This window comes from Choloepus didactylus, chromosome 6, assembly GCF_015220235.1.
Source record: "Choloepus didactylus isolate mChoDid1 chromosome 6, mChoDid1.pri, whole genome shotgun sequence".
Classification (NCBI taxonomy): Eukaryota; Metazoa; Chordata; class Mammalia; order Pilosa; family Megalonychidae; genus Choloepus; species Choloepus didactylus.
The window spans coordinates 122,796,687-122,819,020 of NC_051312.1; the positions used below are offsets into that span (position 1 = coordinate 122,796,687).

Here is a 22,334-nt window from a genome sequence, read left to right on the forward strand (position 1 = left end):
CGTCTGCCTCCAAAACCCAAGCTTTTAACCTGCTCCTCTAAACTGGAATACATTGTTCAATCTTCATTAAGGCAGAGAAGGTTACAGTTGAAAGGGTAGACTGTTTACTGTGTGATTTTGGATGAGGCATTTACTTTTCTGAACCTCAATTTCCTTCTCCAAAAAACAGGGATATTCCTGGCATAACTATTTCTCAGGATAGCTGTGAGGTCAAAATGAAATAAAACTTTAAAATATTATACAAATGTGTGTTGCATGATTATTCTATGAATAAATCCTTTGATGAGAAGGTGGTCAAATAATTGTTACATGGTAGTTAACTGACCATGCCCAACATCTACACCTGCTGCAGGATGCTTCAGCCCAAAAGACACCAATTAGCAGAAGCTGCAAAGCCAATTAGTGCCTTTCAACTCACGGCTGCTCTACTGGATATGAATGGACCTCACGTCATGAAATCGCTTCTAACCTTTTAAAACACCTTTGCAAACTCCATGTGAACATTTTCCAAAAAATTCCCTATTGTTTCCAGTGGCTACAATGAAGGTCTCCCAACAAGAGCCCGGAAACAAGGGAAATAAGACTTCTAACAGTTAAACTATAAAATTAATGCATAAAATTTGTCAACCCTAATTTGACAACCCTAAATGCTCCTGCTTAAACAATAATTTGTAATTGGGTGACAAAAAGAGTCTTCTCCAATCACCAGACAGGGCGTAGCTCCAGGCAAAGTGGTGACTGATCAATAAAAGTAACATATTTCAAATACACAAAAAAGGGAGTACATGGGGGAAGCAGGGGAAATTAGAGAGAGTAACCAATAGGAAAAAGAAGTGAAGAAGAACCTTTTAGAAAGGATTATATCTAATACTGTTCAGGGTGTATTGGCTCTGTCACATTAAGCAAGATGATTCCTAAAGTAAGGAAAATTCCTCAACCATCTTGACTAAAAATGGAGTCTAATGAATGGACTTGGAGCATTCAGATTTCCATTACAAGGCCTTCCCTACAATAAGAAATATCTTTTGAAGAACTTGGCATGAGATTAATTTTGCTCTGACTCTAAATCGATTAGAATAAACTTCTGATTATAACTTGGTTTCTCACGTGGCATGAATAGGTAAGAAATGCGCTGATTGTGCAGAATTGAGTAGTAAGACTCAATTCATAGTTACTGCTTATTGTAAATAAGTAAATTGTCATTCAGATGCCAACCAAAGTGCCATGTGCATTTTGTTTAGCCAGTCAGTGCCTGAGAGTCAGGATACTTCAAAACAACTGCAAGAGCAAGCTCCTGAAGTTTAAAATCTCAAATGCTAAAACATGCAGAACTCATCAAATTACTACACAGGGCGAGTCCTGCCCAGCTCCACAGCTTCCACCTCTCTTGGAAGAACAAACTCAACAAGGATCTGAACATACTTGGATCTAGTGTTGACCATAATCTAATAATACAAATAGATGTGGAATTTGCTTTCTAGTCAGTTGATTAGCAGATAAAACTGCTACATCGTCTGTCTATGAGTCGCTAGATTCCTAAGTAGTACAGAACAGTCATGCAGAATAATCATACTTCTTTCTAGGTGGAAAAATGCAGACAGAAGATCACTAATGTTGGATGACATGAAAAAAAATCTTACTTTTTCTCTATTTTAACTCTATCAGAGCACATATTTTTAACCTAGATACTAGTATACAGTAACTACTATAGACTATTACAGTTCTTCCTCAGTCCTTCTAATAAATTCTTTAATTACACCAAGATATGTGTACGTATGGATTTGCACAATTATGCACAATGTATATTGAGAAATGTATACCCGTAGGCATGTAACTATTTCTGCGATGAGCATGCCTTCCTTCACATTCAGAAATCAAACTACAGGCAATGTCATTGCTCTTCCCAGATTCAGTACCATTAGCTGAGCTCCTGGCAGTGAGGACGGCTTTCGACACTGTGCTCATAGCTGCTTCACCCGTGGAAGCCTGCAGCATATGAACATGACAGTGGGCAGGCAAACTAGATCAGCCTAGAGGCAGATCCCTGATGAAGAAAGAGCTCTTTATCTTTTCTATCAGAAGTGTATGGTGTGTGGGCTCATCATGCAGTTGGGAATTAAACAATTGGGGAGAGGAGGTAAGATTCAAGAAAATCAACAGGAAACTGCTACCAGCCATCCCCAGCAAGTCACAAAGCCTAGGGGAGGCAAGGTCAGGGGTACACACTGAACAATACTGTGTATTGTATATTGAGGATGGAACTATCCATGGCCATGGTGAGAGGCGTGGCACAGCGGAGAGATCTTAGGATCTGAAACAGAAGAATCTGACACTAAAATATAGGTAGTTATTAGCTTCTTGACTTTGGGCAAGTCACTGTTCCTCTCCAAGCCTTAGTTCCCTCATCCTTAAACTGGGCCTGATAATAATCCTTGCCCTGCCTACCTCATACGTTTGCTAGGTGGGTCGGGATGAGATCAGGTATTTTAAAAATATAATATAAATCACTGTTGTTTTAAACCAAAAATACATGTTTTTATGCTTTGTAAATTCTAAACAGATGTTAGTTATTGGTAATGGTTTTTCTGAACGGAAAGTATAGGCAGGCACATCATTTTGTCAGTTTTGAAATGAGGAAAATTAAAAAAAATAAAAGCCTTGTATTAAGTATTAAGAAACACTACAGCTGGTGAAAGGCCCTGGTTTTTCAAACTTCTCTTCAAATATATTTACACTAAAAACTAATCAAAAGACACCTTTAATCACAAAATGCCATTTTAATGTAAATCGTTGCAGAGGACATTTTAGAAGGCTTCCAACAAAAGACATCAAAACTTGCTCTCATTAGAACCAACTTTTAAACTATACGGTGACTCTAGCCATTTATTTGTCTCCTTACCTAAAGGAAAATTAGTAACTGAGAAAGGGGGAGAGTGAAAACATGTGAGTAAGAAAGGGATATTAGGAGCAACTGCCTACAGAAAAGTGGGAAATATTTCTAGCACAGGATCATTGTGGGTTTTTTTCCAAATTCTTTCTAGAACACTATATCCATTTTAAATATCTCTGTCATTTAGCTTTACAAATGTTAATCAAACACTGACCCAAGTCATATAAATAAACACATACACACATTCACACCAAATAGCAGGGGATTTTAATAATATGGTGCTTAGGAATAAGATAATGATTGAATACCATTCACTATATTCCAGCTTCTAAAAACATTTAAATTTCCTTGCCTACATAAGAGCTCTTAACTGGAATTTCCAAGGCAACCTCAGTGCAGGGGCATCCACAACTGGCCCAACACAAACTAATCCATAAATTATTCACTTAAATTAGTAAATTCTCTGGAAGCTCAAAGCATTATGAAACATAAGGACAATATCAGCCCCACTTAGTCCTATAACCTTATTTGAAATGAACCCTGAAGTAGCAATACTAGTTCTTCAAATAACAAGAAATAGTTTACCATGAAAAATTTAGAAAGGTGGTGCTTTTCAATTAATAATTTAATGTGATCAGTATTTAAAATGTACACAGTCCAATTTGTCTTTAGGAGAGACTTCAGGAGATTTTTGTTGCTTGAGGTTCTGATCTAGGAAACAAGAGAAAGAGATAGAGAAAGAATTACAGAGAGAGATGAGAGAGAGAGAGGAGAGAGAGATGAGAGAGAAAGAGAACAGACTTGCAATAAGAAATTTTCCAACTTTACAATTTTCTCTCAACTTTAATCCATGATATATCAGAGATTAAACTAGGATATAAAATGCCAAGGTGTAAACAAGCTTTACTTTGATGTACCTTTGCTTCCATTTCTATGACTTAATCTGGAAAAGCAAAATAATAAAATACTTTATGATGTTAGTTTAAGACGTTTCTAGAAAGGTGTGTCGATTTGATTTATCAATCACATAAAGTAGTTGAATACATTGACTAATGGCCAAGGATTTCCATCTGATCTTATTTTTAAATCCATATTTGTAGATTCAAATCTTATACATATGTTACAAATATTTACAATGATAATATTTTATTGACCCATATTTGAAAGTGACTTACTAATATGTATTCTTTGAAAAATTATGTCTCTAGGTAGAAATTGCAGTAAAATCCTTCTTCCAATTACATGTCCAACAGACTTGTTAATTTCAACATTACTGTCATCATTAATGTCACTGATTAAGATGATATATTCTATCTCTATAATAACAATTGGTGCTTGGAACCTAGATTACCTGAATTTTTCTAAATAGCCAAGAATGTGATACTGATGGTAGCAAATTACATTTGCAACTTAATTTAGCATTTAATTTCCTCTATGCCCACCCCCATCCCAAGATCACAGCTGAATAACAAGAGAACATGCCCAAGGGCTTACAGAAGCAGCCAGCGGCAGCCATATATACCACACATCACACAATTAGCCCTTGCAAGCTGCAAGACAAATCCCACCCACTCTCCCTAAGTGTAAAAGTTAGGTTTATACCTTGCAAGCACAATTTTGAAGAAAGAATTTAATTCAGAACAAAGGGGAAGACTGGTTTTCTTTGAAATGTGTTTACAATAACACATAAAGTTAGCCCAACTAGGAAAAAAAAAAAAGACTTTATAGCTTGCAAATACTGTCAGGTCCACAAAGCATTTATTGATCTTTATATCAAGTGGAAACAATAAATCTTTCTTCTCCAGCATTCACATTAGAAATTCCCCCATATCTGTCTGAAGCTTCAAATGGAATTACAGTGTACTGTAGTTAAGATTTACTCTTTCCCTCAGTCTTTGTTCCATTACGACACAATAATCCCATCATTAATAATACAATAAATACCTTTGGATGCAGATTCTTTTATTAAGGAGGTAAAAGACCTTTTTATTACTTGTGGTTAATTTTTAAAAGACACAATGATAGTAACTATGCCTAATCCACATTTTATTTAATGGTATTTATTAAAATTCAGAATCCAATGACAGTCATTTTCTCTTCTACCCTACATAATCAATAGTTATTATTTTAAAATGCTATTAAATATTTATCAAGCAACTATTATGCCAGGTACATAGTAGACACTGGGGATTCAGCAGTGTATAAAACAGACAAAAATCCTTACTTGGTGAAATTGAGCAAAATTCACTCAGAAGGAAAGGGAGAGAGTCAAGAAGCTACATTTGATTTTGTATGTCTTGCTTGGCCTTATTTTACCTTCTGCACCACCTATCTTTCAACTGTATAAAATATTCCAATATAATAATAAAACAGAATGCTATTCACTTGGCTTCTAACACCTCAAGAGTTCCTTCCATTAGTGACCTTCCCACCAGTGTGAAATAGAGCTCTAACACTGAACGAAGTCATATCAGACACAGAGAAGCTAAGAACCAAGGTTAAAATATATATATTATCTTTAAAACTGAAAGAGAACAAGCTAACATAAGCACAAATCAAAATACAGCTCCCTCCTCAAAATACAGCTCCCTCCACATGGTAATTTATAAAGTCCTATCTTTAGAATGATAAGAAAAAATCTGATGTCTTAAACTACTGATAAGACAATCCAAATGTTATCTAACCAACGGAATACACAAATGAAAAAAGCACACTTCATAATTTCATAATTTGAGTATAAAATTACTGAAGGAAGAATTAGTGACACTGCAGACCTAATTTGACATTCCATGGTCTGTGTAGGGACCATGGTGAAGAAGTGCCAAGAGAACTGCAAGTAGTGTAGGAATTCAAATTCGGTAGTTGCTAGATATGCACAATTACTGATCAATGACTGAGTTATAGTGATAAAATGGAAGCAATGCTGAAATAAACTCGGTGTAAATTAACCCAAAATCTGACAGCTGCTTTTTGCACTATATTCCCACTGTGCCACACTGAATTCTCCCCGGGTGTAGGGAAGGAAATGTCCTGACACCTGGGAAAGGAATTAAAGAATGCCTCTTGATCCACCCCACCCCTTCCCAAATCCTATACATCTCATCCATCTCCTGCATTTTTGACTCCTCTGTTACCTTCAAAAACGAGTGTCCATCCCTTTAATAAACTTTGATTTGGCCTCATAGGCCCTGTCTCTTCCCTTTTACTTTCAAATGTCTTGTATGAGAAATTTATGTCAATGGTATCCTTTGCTTCCTCATCATATATCTCCTTTGTAAACCTTGTAAATAGGTTCTATCTCCGGAACATGGTTGACATTGTTTTTCTAAGGCCACTAGCAATGGCATACATACTGGGTTTGAAAGTATCCCAAAACTCTCCTCACTTTTTTCAAGTGAGAAGAAACCCTATTCCCAGCCACTTCCCAGTCACCTCCCAACCCTGAAAAGAAAAAAAAAAAAAAAAATCTAAGCCAGTTTCTAATGCCACTATTTTGATTCTCTTTGTATATTATTCCTCAATTCTGTTGTTCTTAGTTTTTCCTGTCAGAGAGCTTATCAGTTCTCATGACACCAGCTATCACCTCCCAACTCACTGTCTTAGCCATGACCTCTTAGCCAAGCTCCAATCCCAAATATTCAACAACCTGTTCAAGCATTATGACATGACTTGTGAATCAGCAATACCAAGCCCTCAAAGTGCTCACAGTCCAGAGTATACCCATTATCACCTAATTTCAAAAATTCCAAATCCATGGCTATTATATTTCTTCCAAATACCAGCTTCCCATTACTGGCTTTTGCATTTTTATTAATGCCATCACCATTCTCCAATGTGCTCGTGCATACTGGGTTCCCTGGGAAGCAGACTCTGGAAAGGAGATTATCATGCACGAAGGTTATTAGGGAATGCTCTTGGGACTGATATCCATGATGGCAAGAGAAGGAAGCAGGACTGGGCAGAAGAGAAAGATGAACTGTAATGTAGTCTCAAAGGAGGCCTCAGCTGACCTACATGGAATTCTGATTTCACAATTGCCCCAAATTAGATTAAAGGTTCTAAGCCTCCTTATCCCCATGCTAGTAAGCACAGGAATGGGGCATGACCTTGGGCAAGCAGTTGTCTTCAGTTCAAGCAATATGCAGAGGGGACTGACAGCTGAGGGCTGATTTTCAGCAATACTCCTAGCATCCAGGGGAACAAGTCCTTCTTTCCTACAGGAGCATCCATGGAGCTCATCGCTATGTCCACCACACTCATCTGGACTTGTAACATGTAACATATTGGAAGGAATACAGGGCTTGGACCCAGACAGACCAGAATTCTAATCTTATCTCTACCAATAATTAACTGCAGTTATAATAATCAAAATTACTTTAACTTCTCTGAATCTAACTTTTCTTTAAGATCAATGTGAAAATTCAGTGATACCTATTATGAAAACACAATAAATATCGGGCCCATTGTAGTTGCCTACCAAATCTCAAGTCCCCTACCATCCAATAAGTTATCCTTAATTATTCTCTTTCATTTCCAAGTCCTGAGATTTTCTTCAAAATAACACCCAGACACTCAGTCAATCAAGAATTACCAAGAACCTCTAGCCAGGACGATTCTAGGCACTGCAAAGACCACGGTGAGCAACACAGACAAGGTCCCTGCCCATGTAGAGCATAAATTACAGGGGTGGAAGACAGATAACAAATAAGTAAACAAGTAAATAAAAACATAATTTCTGTTGATGATGTGCTATGATGGATATAAACACTAATACAAGAGAGAATGGTTTGGGGGCAGGGGATTACCATCTGAAGAGGTGAGCTAAGCAGAAATCTGAAAGCCAAGAAGGGTTCAGTCATGTGCAGAACTGGAGAGGGAGCATTTAAGGCCTGGGGAACAGGACAAAAGTCCTGAGGCAAGATGGTGGTTGCTCGGCATGTTCAAGGAGCATACAGTAGACCAATGAGCATGAGTTACAGCATCACAAGGTGAGGTCAAGGACATAGGCTCTTGACATCTTGCAGGCCATGGTAAGGCATCACCCCTGCACTGCTGTTGTGGGTATTCAATGGAATAAAATGTGTAGCGTACTTACTACAGTGCCTTGAACATAGGACGGGCTCAATCAGTTGCAAGTATTATTATTACTATAGCAGCGTCATTAGAGTTTCAACTGGTCTTTTTATATATAGATTCTGCCTTTGTCAATTCATCTTTCACAACACGGAAAATGAGGAAAGGTCAGGATAGGCTGAGGGGCAGAGTCAGAGGGGAGGCAGAATTAACTGCTGTGCATGTTATTTAATAATCCCTAAAATGCTGATTTGCATTTTCACAAGCTGGTGTGAATCTGCTGAATCGAAATGTCCCTCAAAAGCCCAAAGGACCATATCAAATTTCTGACCAAGTGTCCCACTTCAGGCCTCTTCGATGGGTGTTGAATGAATTAGTAAGTGCTCACTTGCTAAATAAATGCTGTCTGAAAAAATGAATGTGAGGGGTAAGTGAATGAGTAAACAAGTAACCAGTCAGATCATATTAATTTTTAAGATTTCTGGTAGGGATCTTTACTTGTAAGCCTATTAGACCTAGAGAATAACCCTGAACTATTGTACAGCCCAAAATTTTTTAAATATTTCCTATAAAAATCCAGAGAGTGCTAAACAAGAACTATAAGGAAATCCAATATCAGGAGGTTCTGTCAAAGAATGTGGCTACAGTTAATTGAAGGTGTCAGGAGATATAATTACCAACATGCTGTTCAGAAAGATAACTTAAAAGAAGGGGTCAGCAAAAAGCACAAGATTTCTCTGTATTCCAAATATTGTGCTAGGCATTATAATTTTAATCTTCAAAATCCTATAAACTAAGTATTACCTTCATTTTCTTAATAAGAATCTGAGCCTCAGAGAGCCTAATTTATCCAAGAATGCCTAGGATAACAACAGGGGCTGGCCTGACTCCAAAACCTATTCTTTCCCTAGAATGTAGAGAGGAAGGGAATCTGAACCAATGCTTTGGTCTCCAAGAAAGCAGTGAAGCAGAACAACGAAGTCACTAATAATAGTAAACACAATGTGTTCAATTCACTCATATTTATTACATATTTACCCTCGAGTGAGAGATTACTGTTGTTATATATGATTTCAGAGATGAGAAAGGAAGACAGAAAAGTTATTTCCCCAAAGTCAAATTAAAACAGAAACAAGAAAACAGTGATTACTGAGTCGTAGCTTCTGCCCCACCCCCATTCCCCTCTATCTCCCACCTCCATGCCCACACACACAAACAAGCTTATAGGCATCTAAAAAAAAAGACAGACAGGTACTTTAGCCAAATTATGCATGAAATGAAAGGTTTGAAAAGCTTTATGTGAAAATTACTCAGAATATGTCTTCCTGTGCCTAAGAAACTCCTTGCTGGAATATAAGAAATTGAGTAAGCACATTACCTGTTTCAGACCACAAATGCTATTTAGTTCCTTAGTGCTTCCAGATAAAGGAAATTCTCTGTTATCAAGCATTTGATTATCTACAACACTCTATTTACTAAGCTGTCCATACACCTATGCTCAATGATAATTAAGGCTCATAATGATGACACTGAGGCACTGAAACACACAGGAGTATCTCTGGATCAACAAAGATTTATTAACAAATTGAAAGAGTTTAACTCTTAAGTGTTGTAGTAGTTTCCCAGCTTCAAAAAAACAAATACCACATAATGTGCTGGCATAACAGGAATTTATTGACTCATGGTTTTGAGACTAGGAGAAGCCCAAAATCAAGGCATTAATAGCAAGGCCATGCTTTCTCCCAGAAGACTGTGGTGTTCTGGGGTTGTCTGCCAGCAATCCTTGGGGTTCCTTGGCTTTTCCATCACATGACAACGCACATGAGGCATCTTCTCTTTACTGTGTTTCAAGTTCTGTTGACCTACAGCTTCTGGCTCCTCCCCATGACTTCTCTTCCATGTCTATGTTTCTTTCCTTTACTTATAAGAACTTCAACCATATTGCATTATGTCCCACCCTCATTCATTCTGGGCACACCTTAACTAACAGCATCTTCAAAGGTCATCTTTACAAATGGGTTCACACCCATAGGACCAGGGGTTGGAACCTGAACATGCCTTTTGTGGTGCACATGATTCATTCTCCAACACTCTGCCCTCTGGACCCAAAAAGACCTGTTCTTCTCACATGCAAAATATAGTCATTCCATCACAACATCCTAGAAGCCTTTAATCATTTCAGTAACAATGCTAAGTACAAAGTCTCATTAAAATCATTTGTGGGTTTTGGTCCATTCTGGGGCAAACTTCCTATCTGATGGACCTGTTAAACCTAGAAAACAAGTTATCTGTTTCCAATATAAATGGTAGATAGGCATAGGATAGGCATTCCCATTACAGGGGGGAGAAATTGAAAGGAAAATAGGGATCACACATCCCAAACAAGTCTGAAACCCAGCAAAGCAGACTCCATTAGATCTTAAGGTCTGAGAGTCATTTATGGATCCATGTTTTATCCTCCAGGCCTGCTGGAGTGGTCAGTTCACCCCTTCCGAGTGTTTGCCCAGTAGCCAGGCTTTCCCAAAACAGTGAAATGTAGGCCTCACCCTCTTTGAGCATTTGGGCTGGTGGCCAGGCTCTCTGCGAATGCTGGGCACAGCCCCACCCACCCCCATCTCCGAGCACGGGTGTTGGCACTCTCCCTGCACAGCAGCACACAAGGCCCCCACCCAAGAAGATGGTCTGCCCCCTCCAGGCACAGGGGAAGGCCTGCACCTTCCATATTCATGGGTGAGCCCTCTCTCTAGGCCCAAGGTGATCTTTTTGGTCCAGTCCACTGCTTCCATGGTTCTTCCCTTGAAGTTATTCTTCCTTCAATTCATCTGTTCTCTGTCCCTTTCGGTCCGGGCTGGTAGTGGTTCTGCTCACACAAACTTTACGAAAACTTTGTTGATTTTGCATGCAGTTCAAGCAGGTCCTAACCATCAGACAGCATAACTTTCCACAGATACTTCCTGGATAGTTGCAATACATACTCCCAACTTTCACTGAAAGGGCTAACTGAATCCATGTCAAGCCACACTCTCATTATCAAAGGTTTGGTCAGTCAAACACTCACACGGAACCATGTTTGCCAGGAATTTCCCAAAAGCTCAAGGAGGTCCCTGATAAGTGTCACTTTTAGAGTCTCAGAGCACACAATCTGAATAGGTTGAGAATTTCCAAAGTCATCAATTTCTGGTTTCTTTGTGCTTCAGAGTTCAGTTCTCAGCTTATTTCTTTCCTCTCACATTTTACTATAAGCTTTCAGGGGAAACCAGGCAGCATCTCCTCACTTAGCTTGGAAACTCTCCTCAGCTAAATATCCAAGTTCATTATGTACATGTTCTGCCTTTCTTCTCACATCAGAACATAATTTCACCAAGTTCTCTTCCACTTTATAGCAAGGATCACCTTTCTCCCAATTTTCAATAACATTCATCATTTCTTTCTAAAGCCTCTTCAGAGGTACCTTTAATGCCATATTTCTACCAAAAGTCTTTTCAAAGCAGTCTTAGGCTTTGGCCATTGAGCACCTCACAACTCTTCAAGCCTCTACCTGTTACCCAAATTCAAAGCTGTTTCCATATTTTTCAGTATTTATAATAGCAGCACCCCACTTTTCAGTACCAGAAACTGTATTAGTTTCAAGCTGCTAAAACAAATACAATACAATAAAATGGGTTAGCTTAACAACAGGAATTTATTGGTTCACAGTTTTGAGGCTAGAAGTTCAAAATCAAAGCCTCAGCAAGGCGATGCTTTCTCCCCAAAGACTGTTGTGTTCTCAGGTCGGCTGCCTTTTCCATCTCACGGCAATTGCACATGGCAGTACCTTTTCCTCTCTTCTGGGTTCTGTTGACTTACAGCTTCTGGCTGCTCCCCGTGGCTTCTTTTCTGTGTCCAATTTACTTTTCTTATAAGGACTTCAGCCATACTGCGTTAAGGCCTATCTTCATTCAGTTTGGGCACTCCTTAACTAATAACATAGTCGAAAGTCCTATTCACACATGGGCTCACGTACACAGGACCTTGGGGTTGGGACCTGAAGATGCCTTTTGCGGAGGACATGATTCAATCCCCAACAAGCGAATTTTACTGAATTTCATCTACTCACTTGCAAACTGATATTGCATATGTGATAGTTACTTAATTAGAATGTTTGATTCACCAGAACAAATTACCTTTTCAGATAAGAAAATATAGGCTATACGCTCCAATACAATATGAAATGTTTTAGCAGCTACTAGTTACTTTAATTCCAAAGACTCTCATATACTCAAGAAGCAATATACCAAGTCTGAACCAAAGAAACCTTACTGTGTAACAACAAGGAACCAGAAATAATTTCTGGAATGCCATGGCTGAATATCCTTTTATTTGTTCAAGGATTAGTTCTAACTTTGAAAATATAGTATAAATACTAATCAAGGGGCCAGTTAGAACTGAGTTTCTCAAAGACTAGTTACCAGATCACTTGGTTCTGGTTTAGAGGGAAGAAAAGCCAACCAGCTAGTCAAAGAGAGTGAACTGAATAGTGAAAGAACAAGACCCAGATACATACTAAATAAGCTTAACATCAGCTCTGTGTCTAAGGCAGGAGAGCTAGAAACGTCTTTGAATATTACAGTCTGCCCCCATTTGACACTCACTCTCGTTATTTCTCAAGATATAAAGCTCTACTCCAATGCATTGCCCCCAAACACCTCAGAAAACAATCCTCTCCCAATATTGAATGGGAAGGCTCATGCATGAACAAGCAAAGGCATAAAGCAATATGAAAAGGAAACATGTTTTAGAATGTTTTTATTTCCTCCACTGGCCTCAGTAGAATCACACATAACAAATAAAGTACAGCAAATGGAAAAGGAGTCAAGTGGAATTCAAAGACGTGCAATTAAGGTAATATCAAGGCATCTGCACAAAAGCATCCTCTCCTGAAAGATTGGTTCAAGAGTTCTCTGCAAATGCAAATTTCTTCAAAAGTTGAATCACCACTTATTTGGAGATTTCAAATATACCCCTACTCAAGTTGGCCACTGAATGAGAAAAAGACTAATTGGCTAAAGATGAAAAGATCAGCAACCATTACTATTTTTGTAGTATTGTGGTAGGGTTTGAGAAGTGGTCCTATCCTTTTGATCTCTGAACCATCTACTGCTTCCTTGCTAGGAAGAAAAAAATTTTCTGGCATTTAAATCCTATTTCTTTCCCCTTTCACTGCCCCACCACCAACAACCAGCATATGCACAAGTCATTCCTCCAAAATGAACCACTAAATAGAGCATTTGAGAAATGTGTCAATCTCACTTGGAAAAAAAACACAAAAGATGATGATAATGTCAAACTGGCCCTCAAAACAACCCTTTTCCTCCCCTCTCCTCTACTTGCCTCAACATTTTCAAGTAGTGTTTTTTTGCTTTCTTTTCGTTTTTGTTTTTGAGGAAAGAGGCTACAAGACACATATCAATAACATGTGACCTACAGAATATAAACACAGGGGAGCTGGTAGAGCCTCCTGCAGTAAAATGGAAAGAAATGCCACAAATAATGAAAGCTACAAGTGGTGAAACCTCAAATACCTTTTACCACACAACCAAGAAGATTATTTTGACCTCAAGAACAAAGCCATAGGATGTGGTGGTAATAGCACCAACATACTACCTTTGTCCCATCCCAGTTTGGGAGCCACTTCCAGGCATCCCAAGGGAGCCATTTCCAGGATCATTCTTTCCAAAGATCAGTGTGTGGAACCACCTGAGCCTAGATCAGTTCTCCACAAGGTATGTCACTCGGCCACCTTAAGGCACAACTCTGAAGTGCCTGGGAGTGTTTTTAAAATGTAAAGCTCCGTGCCTACACTAGAGCTATCAAACCAGACTCTCTGATAATGAGGTCCAGGAATGAGCATTCTAACAATTTTCTTCAGGTATTTCTTATGGACACTGATGTTAGAGAACCACTAGTTTAAATGAAGAACTGTTTAATAACTCTCATAAAAGCCTGTAGAGGAAGTGATATCTCACTTTTCTATTAATAAGATTGTTCACTGTTTCTCAATTCCCCTTGACTGACTCCACAGCAACCCCCAAAAATACACAGCCTTCAGAGATATTTCCAGCTCCCCTAATTCCTAATTCACTCTATGCCTGGAATGTTCAATTTTATGAGGTGTTCTGAGCTTATAGCACATAATTCAACAACTTCAGATTGTGTCCTGAAGTGATATTTGAGGACCTAGATGATGTCATTCCACCTCCTAGCACTGCATTTTTGGCAAAGGTAGCCCACTTGCTGACAAACATTTCTCTCTTATTTGAGAGAGAATTGTGCAGAAAATATAAGCAGAACAGACTGGCACAGAGTCATTACATTTACCTAACTCTTAAAATATAAATGGGCTACTCAAAGAGTTCAGGAGGAGGATACTACTCCATCTTCTCTTTTTAACTCTTCAACTTCATTCTGAAGCTTTGCTTTAAATAGCAGGTGTAAGAAAAACTCAAACAGGTATACACAGTATGTCTCTTACAGGCTAAATACAAAATCTAAATACTTCGTTTGATAGAACCAAATGTGCCACAGAGAAAACCTCAAACACAAAATGTGAATATTAACACTTAAACAAGAACATCTATTCATTTATTCTGAACACTTTATTGAACATCCATTAGGTACCAGTCACTGCACTAAATACCAGGTAAATATAAGAGTAGGGAAGTTAGAGTCAGAATTTAAACAGAGGAACTTTGATTATTGAGCTGAATCACTGCCTGATACTTCAAACAAGGGTCTGCAGAGAAAGCCCAGTCACCAGAGAATCCTTGCAAATATTCTCCCTGCTGATGCCAATCAATTTTCTTTTCTCCCTAGATGTTTAAGAAAATCCAAAAGTGAAAATTATGTCTTCTTGCTAACTCATGGTGAACAATGTATAAGTCTAGAGATAAAACATTTATTTTGCAATCACATTCAATCAAATATGTAATTTTTTAAAATGTTACCTTCAGCTCTGTGTGACAGAGGCAACAAGACAAAAACAAAGGTGAACAAAAAGGATAATGATGATACAGAGAGGAAAAATACAAAACAGCACTCAAGTTCTCTTCCCATTCATCTCCAAGTCCTTGAGGTAGATAAACTATGTACCAAAAAGGAATACATAATCACTTAATCACCTCTACTTACAAACTAATAATCACTGATGTCATTTCCCATTGTCAAAATTTATCTTTAAAATGAAGGCCTAACAAAAAAAAAGGAAAAGAAGAAAAAAAAAAAAAAAGAGGCCTAACAATTGAGCTGCTGACCAAGCAAGAAGAGAGCTTTGAACACTTACAACATAAATTACCATTAGCTGGGTGTTGGAGATTGACACATGTCTCCCACAAAAGGCATGTTCAGGTCCCAAGCCCTGGTCCTGTGGGTGTGAACCCATTTGTAAATAGGGCCTTTGAAGACACTATTAGTTAAGGTGTGCCCAAAATGAATGAGGGTGGCCCTTCATCCTGTATGGCTGAAGCCCTTATAAGCAAAAGAAATTAGACACAGAAAAAGAAGCAACAGGTTGCAGCCAGAAGCTGGAACTCAATGGAACTCAGAAAAGTAGAGAAGATGCCACCATGTGCATTGTCATGTGACAGAAAAGCCAAGGAACCCCCAAGATTGCCAGACAGACAGAAAATACTGACCCCGGGAGGAAACAAACCTTCTTGCCTCTGAAACCGTGAGCCAGTTCATTCCTGTTGTTAAGTCAACCCACTGTATGGTATTTGTTTTAGCAGCTGGAATTAAAAACACTGGGTAATTGTTACTTCTCACAGCTACACCTCTGAACGAACACAAGCACAAATTTTTTAGTTTGAATGCAGTGGATGGCAAACACTTAAAATTCTCGAGCAAATGAAATAAGGAGTTTCTCTTTCAACTATCCAATTTTTTCTAATTTAAAATTAATTTGTTGTGAAATACCTACATTTTACCAAATATTTATGTCCTCATATTTATGTCCACACAGAATTTGTAAAAGTGGCTTTCCTATTGGCACGCAATGGTTTGATGGAAATGCTTGACTCAGGATGTCAAAAAGGGACTCCAGTTTTAATTTTAATGGATTGGCCAGATAATGCCAACAAAATAAAGTGCTACTTATCATCTCTGACATCTGCTACCCTATTCAATAAGATTATCAGCAAATAAATTGAGAAAAAGAAAACAAATTTAGACCATTTGGTGGCATTCAGAGTTGGTTAAAATTAATGGGTCTCAGCCTGCAATTATCATTTATGAAGCGCAGAGACTTTTCAAAGAAGATTGTTCCTTTTTCATAACAAATCTAGTTATGAAACTATATTTTTAGTTTCACCAAAGAGGAAACTAAGACTTAGAGAAGGTAAGAGGTGGCTTGCCAGGGTCTCACGCTTAGTGAGGGGCTCAGTGGAGGATTTATTCGAACCCAATTTTGTCAAACTCCAGAACCTTGTTCTTTCAACTCTGCCATGTTGTTTCTCAATTAGGGATCAGGTGGATTCTCATTTCAGATTATAGTATCTAATTTTTTATAAATGTGAAAGCATTAAACTACTGCAATATATCATATCTAATTTTCTAATTGTAATTAACCTGTTGCTCAGAACTTTTTTAGACAAATGGAACCTTAAATTACAAAAAGCTTCAATTAAAATATACAAATTTATCAAATATCCTACTTCACAAATATATTCTAATATGCTTTTCATTATTTTCATGCCTTTAACATTCATACTTTACAAGTTATTTTTTAAGGGCTTACACATTACAGAGAGTTCATTTTACCTAGTAACAGGAGAGGCCAAAAATGTATTTCTATGTCCTTTCACTTTTTTCTAGGAACATATCAATGTATTTTCCTTTCCCAATATAACAAAACATTTTTTGCTCTTTTTGCCACTTGAATCCAGCCTGCCCTTCATTTCCCCTTTCTCAATTTTCTTTTAGTTTCTTGGACAAATTCCTTCTGACAGTAGGTTTTCTTCTCCTTATTTGCCAGTCCTCCCAGTGCTTTGACTTTTCTTCTACTTTTCTGCTCTCATTAGCCTCTGGGATCTCCAAAGCTGCCTGAAATGTTGTAATCGACAGTGTATCTCTGAAACAAAACCTACAGAAGTCTGGCCTTTGAATTGGTTTCCAAGCATATCCTCGGTACTGAATGACATTAGCAAACCCAAAACTGATGTCAAAGTAGCAGGGTTCTAAGCTCCTCTCATTTATAAGAATAAAATCCCAATAGATGAGTTACTAAACTAACTCTAGACGTAAAACCCCCAGCTGTTTCTCCATGTGTTCTCAAGAATTAAATTATTTCACAATAATCTAACAAGTGCTTTACGTACCTTCAACTTAGCTCTTTATGGTTTTATCTTTACTATTATTATTAGGGCTTTGCCCCACAAATTCACAGTAGACAAAACCACCCAAAGTGAATCATAAATAAAACTTCCCTTAGACAACTCCAAGACAACTGGGGTTTCCTTAAAATACAGTTTCCTTAAAATAAATACTGTAATTAAAAAATTTCCATACGAAGACTAGTTATTGTTTGGCATATTTATCACCAGTGCTTTGCGAATACTTGCCACATAGTAGATCCTCAAATAGTTGTGAAAAGTTGGGTGGATTAAATAGCACTTTGATGTCACTGCTTAAGAAAGCAATCTCCCTTCCTCAAAAGTTGTAAAACCCGTATAATAAATACCTTGTTTTTCTTTCCTACGTTATGACGACAGTTTATTGAAAATCTGACAATACAATATAATACAACATATATCTTCATAGACCCTCAGAATTAGGGGGGGCCCTAGGTTATAGCACCCAACATCCTCTCCTTAGAGTTGTGGTGGATCCCAGAGAGTTAAAGTAATGTGCCCAAAAATACTTAACAATTTAGTGTCCAAAACAGAATTAGAATCAGGTCTCCTGAATACTGGTACTTTTCCAATTTCACCAATTCAATTCATTCTTACAATTAAAATGATACAAAATATTATAATCTTTATAGACAACATCAATGCATCTGAAAATGACTGTAAAAAGATCAAAACCTGAGTTTAAATATCCAATTATTTAAATAACTAGTTTACTTACTTAGACATATCCTAGTATCTATTAAATTCATTTCTATTTTCCTACTTGCAAATTGTTCTGAAGAAAGAACAAATTCCAAGTGATTGAGACAATATTCCATGATATGACCACTGATAAGACCCAAGCTGCCATAGCAAGCACAGTTTCTCCTGAAGTAGATTGTAATGGAGTGGAAGAAAGTTCACAACACTCAGAACTACTAGAAGTTCCCATCTAAGGATGCTCTGGTAATGGCAATCCTCAGAGGTTTAAAAAAAAATTGTCTGGCTCTAATGAGAGAGGATAGGACATAATCCATCTCTACTGGTGTCTTCAGAGAGGTTTAGAATCCTGATAGTAGAGGAGAATTAATTTAGTGGAAATTTGGAGGTAGTGTTCAAGTTTTCCAAATAAAATAAAATGGAATGATTACCACATAGAAAAAGTCATTGCTTTGAAATATAATATGTTTTCTTTGTGTCACTAAATCTATTAATGACATGGTTAGTCAATGAGAATTTATTTAGACATGCATTCTGATATTGAAAATGTGTATATTATATTCACCTGTATGTTCCCAGCACTTCATCTGACACACTCTTTTCAAAAGAAAAAAGAATTACAGCATGGAAAGTACATATAACTGTAGTGTGTATGTGCATGCGTGTGTGATATATAATATACATACATTTATATGGTGATTGCAATTATTTCCAAATTTCTTATCCTGAAAACTATTAACTTGGTTTATGTTTTTTATCCAACAAAAAGCCAAAGTCCCTCAAATCTGATTTAGAAAGGTATCAGTCAGACACTATTTCCTCACTCTAAATCTGGCAGTAAATACTCTAGTTCAGTTTATTTTCTCTACTCCTCACATAAGTTGTTGAAAATTGTCTTAAGTCAAATTGGCATGATCGGAGTCACCACCATTACATTTGAGAATTTGTAGATTGTGGTTCTTAGGACCAAAGAAACTTCAGGATTAGAAAAAAAAATTTAAAAACCTAAACAATATCTTTAGTAACATTACTGTATCGAATATGAATCTGTTGTACTGAATTAGTGTATTGCACAAATGCTGCCTTAGGGACTGACACAAAACTACAGCTGTACAGTGGTACTGGACTCCTTATGTTCAACAATTTGCAACATCAACGAGTTCCTAAGACTAATCGCCTGGGAAATATTTGCAGTGAATAGCAAATAGTAGCCAAACCATTCTCAGGTTTGTTTCCTAGGTTATCAATAAAAGAAGCAGAGAAAAGGTTAAATTAAAAGGAAAAAATTCACAAGAAGAGGAAATGACCCAAAGAGTAGTTTCACTGATCAAGAAGAGGCATTCTCCCTGAATGTCAGGGCCACAAGGATATTTTCAGGACTGCCTGGGACCATATCCAGCCAGGATCTCACTCCTCCTCAGATCCTCCCACCTTCAGCCGATAGAGTACTTTCAGAGGGAGACACAGAGTAGTCAAGTGTTCAGATTCATTTTAGAAACTTGGAGGAAGTAAAAGCCCCAGGGTGGGCAGGTATAAGTGCCATGAGGAGTTGAAGTCCTTGTATCCAAGGTCAGGGTGAGGATAAGAGGAGAAGAGGTTTCACGTTGAACAGACAAAATGAGAGGTGCAAGTAGGCAACATTTCCTCCTCCTCCAGATGCTGTCTGCAACAGAGTGGATTCCTTCAAAACAGAGCTCACCTAGATAGCGAAAGACTGGAACACAGGTCTGGCACCCCTGCAGAGGGTAAAAGTCAAGGATAGCTGAAATGCCTCAGCAGGAAGGCAGCAGGAGTCCTCTGGAAGGATGCCTATAACCTGGAACTGCTGATACAGATACCCCAAAATGCACACAAGTTGGAAGACGTGTAGGAAAGTATTTATTCCTTCAAAAACTATTTATGAGGGCCAAATACAAAGAAGGTACGAAGAATTAAGGGAGAAAGCACTGGAAAACCCAGGGAAGGGAGAGTGAAGGATGAGGTACAGCCCAAAAAGTCCCGGAGAGGCTTAGAAAACCAGACACCAGGTTTACACAAAGAAGGTGGAGGGTTAAATCAGTAAATGCCCAGTGAGTTCAAAAAAATAAAAAATAAAATCCTATGAGGTAGGGGGTGGGGAGAAAAACAGATTAGTGGTTTCTTCATCAGAAAGTAATTCAGAAAGTATCTGCCAGAGCGTTCCAGAAGATTTGAGAAAAGGGATGCAACATAGTATGCAGATAGTCTGTGGAATTCAAAGTGTCAGAGAAGGTCACGCTAAGACCAAGAGACTGTGGGAAAAAAAAAATAGAGGAAGCATTTCCTGGAAGGGGCTGGGGCTCCTTTGGGAGACTGGAAAATAGGAATGGAAGCCATGGAAATGGGAACTGCGGAATAGAGTGAGAAAGTTTGAGGGAAAGAAAACAGGTGGGTGTGAAGAAGCACCTGGGGCTGTCAAGGGTGACAGTGATGAAGCAGAGCCCAAGACTGGGAGTGGGCAGACAGGCCCCCGAATTAGAAGAATCGGTAAGAGTGGAGTCTTACTCCTTTCCCGTGCTCTGACACCTCTTTCAACAAACCCCGGGGATTCAGGTCTCGCCCCGGGTCAAAGACCCTAGGCCGGGCGGGGCGAGGTCGGGCCGCCCCCCAGCGGTCGGGCTTTGCGCGTACACCCCGGTTAGCCGCGCGCCAACTTTACCGATCCCCTTCCTCTCCCCCGAAGCGCGGGCCCTCCTTCCGCCCCCCGCTCACCGAGGGCGCCGTCAGGCGGCTGATGCTCTCGCCCAGCGAGTCCAGGTTGACCCGCCTCCGGCGCTGAGCCCTCCTGGCCCCGGCGGTGGCAGCGGCGGCGCCGGCGGCGGCGGCCGATACCGGGGCGACCGCGGCGGCCGCGCCGAGCTCGCGCGGCCCGGGAGGGCTCCGGCTGCCGTTCCAGCAGAGCCTAGACAGGGGGCACTCCCCCTCCTCCTCGGGGCTGGTCTCCAGGTAGTCGGAGCCCAAGGAGCTGAAGGACTCGGACGAAATCTTCCTCCGAGACATGCTGCTGGCGGTTCTGCGGCGGCCGAGGCGGTGGCGGCGGGGACGCGGGCTGCGGCGGCGGCGGGACCAGTGAGCGGCGGCGTTAAACGCGTCGGGACCACCGGGTGCAACGGTCGTGCTCGGCCGTGCGGGAGTTCCCGGGGCCGTGAAGCCCCCTGGGCCGGCTGCTCATCGCGGGAACTTGGAACGCCGCCGCACCCCGGGGCCCGGGCTCGGCGGCGGCGCCGGGCTGGGCTGGGGGCCGCCGCCGCCTCTGCTGCTGCTCGCGCGGCGCCGCCTCAGCGCCCGCCTCGGCGGATCGCCGTGCGCTGTGCGCCGCGCTCCGGCTCGCGGGGAGGCTCGGAATGTGCGCCTGGGAGGCGGGGCGGGGAGCGTTGCAGCCCGTGCGGTCCAGAGACTGAGGTTTCTGCCGCCTGCGCGCCGATCTCGCCGCTGTCCCCTCTCTGCTCCCGCCCCTCTCCCCTCTTGCTCGCCTGCCTCCCGCCTTCTTCCTTTATTCCCCCCACCCCCAAGCTCTCCCTCCGCCGGTATCACGTGTTGCCATCATACTCATTGGGAGTCTCTGCCTCTCCTGTCGCCACGTTTCAGGAGCAACAAGGACACTTCGTTGCTGTCCTCGGCGCGCTCTCCCCGCTCCCTCCATCCCCTGCTCCAAAAAAGGAGCGCCCCGTGGCTCGGATCTCATGGAGGGACCCCAACCCTACTGCCCTACTCCGCGTCCCCGGAAGAGGCATTTGGGGAGCAAACGGGCCCGGGGGGATTCCTGCCCCTGGAGCCACCTCCTGGCAAGCCTGAGGGCGCTAAGTGGGGGATTCGGATCCTTGTTTGCCCTTTCCCCGCCTTCCTCCGAGTTTAATTAGGAAGTTACAAGGCACAGGCGAAAGGCCTAGCGCCGACGCTGGAGGAGAAGCTTACAGAGGACGGGAAGGGCATAGGCAACATGTTGGCGCTCCTCGGGCTGGAGCAGCTCGCGTGAACGATGCCCTTTCGCGTTCCCTGCCTCGGGCGAGGCCGCGTGGGCGCGCAGTGAGGCAAGAGATGGGTGGCGGTGAGTGAGGACACATCTGCCCAGGCGACAGCTTTGAGCTTTGGCGGGGTAGGATGCGCGGGGCCCCGGGCTCCCGCCCGCGACCGGCGGGCTCCGCACTAGTGCTGGACAGCTCCTCTGGCCACCTGCAGCCGCATTTGCCTGCTTCGCGGGAAGGGGGACTCGCGCAGTTAGGCTGCAGACTCCACTAGCTAAGACCCGGCCGGGGGTAAGCGAGGGAGTG

General features: G+C 40.6%; 1 protein-coding gene across 2 annotated transcripts in view; it reads right to left on the reverse strand.

Annotated features, from left to right (window-relative positions):
* GUCY1A2 (guanylate cyclase 1 soluble subunit alpha 2) overlaps positions 1 to 21,277 on the reverse strand; it is a 332,369-nt gene extending 311,092 nt beyond the window's left edge. The window contains exon 1 of one of the 2 annotated variants that reach the window (XM_037841307.1): positions 20,776 to 21,277. In XM_037841307.1, the coding sequence (XP_037697235.1) occupies positions 20,776 to 21,063 (288 nt within the window). In that variant the 5' untranslated portion in view covers positions 21,064 to 21,277. Of the gene's footprint in view, positions 1 to 9,341; positions 9,462 to 20,775 lie in introns of those variants that run through there. The other variant, XM_037841308.1, reaches the window with a different exon arrangement.
* Between the last annotated feature and the right edge of the window lie 1,057 nt (positions 21,278 to 22,334).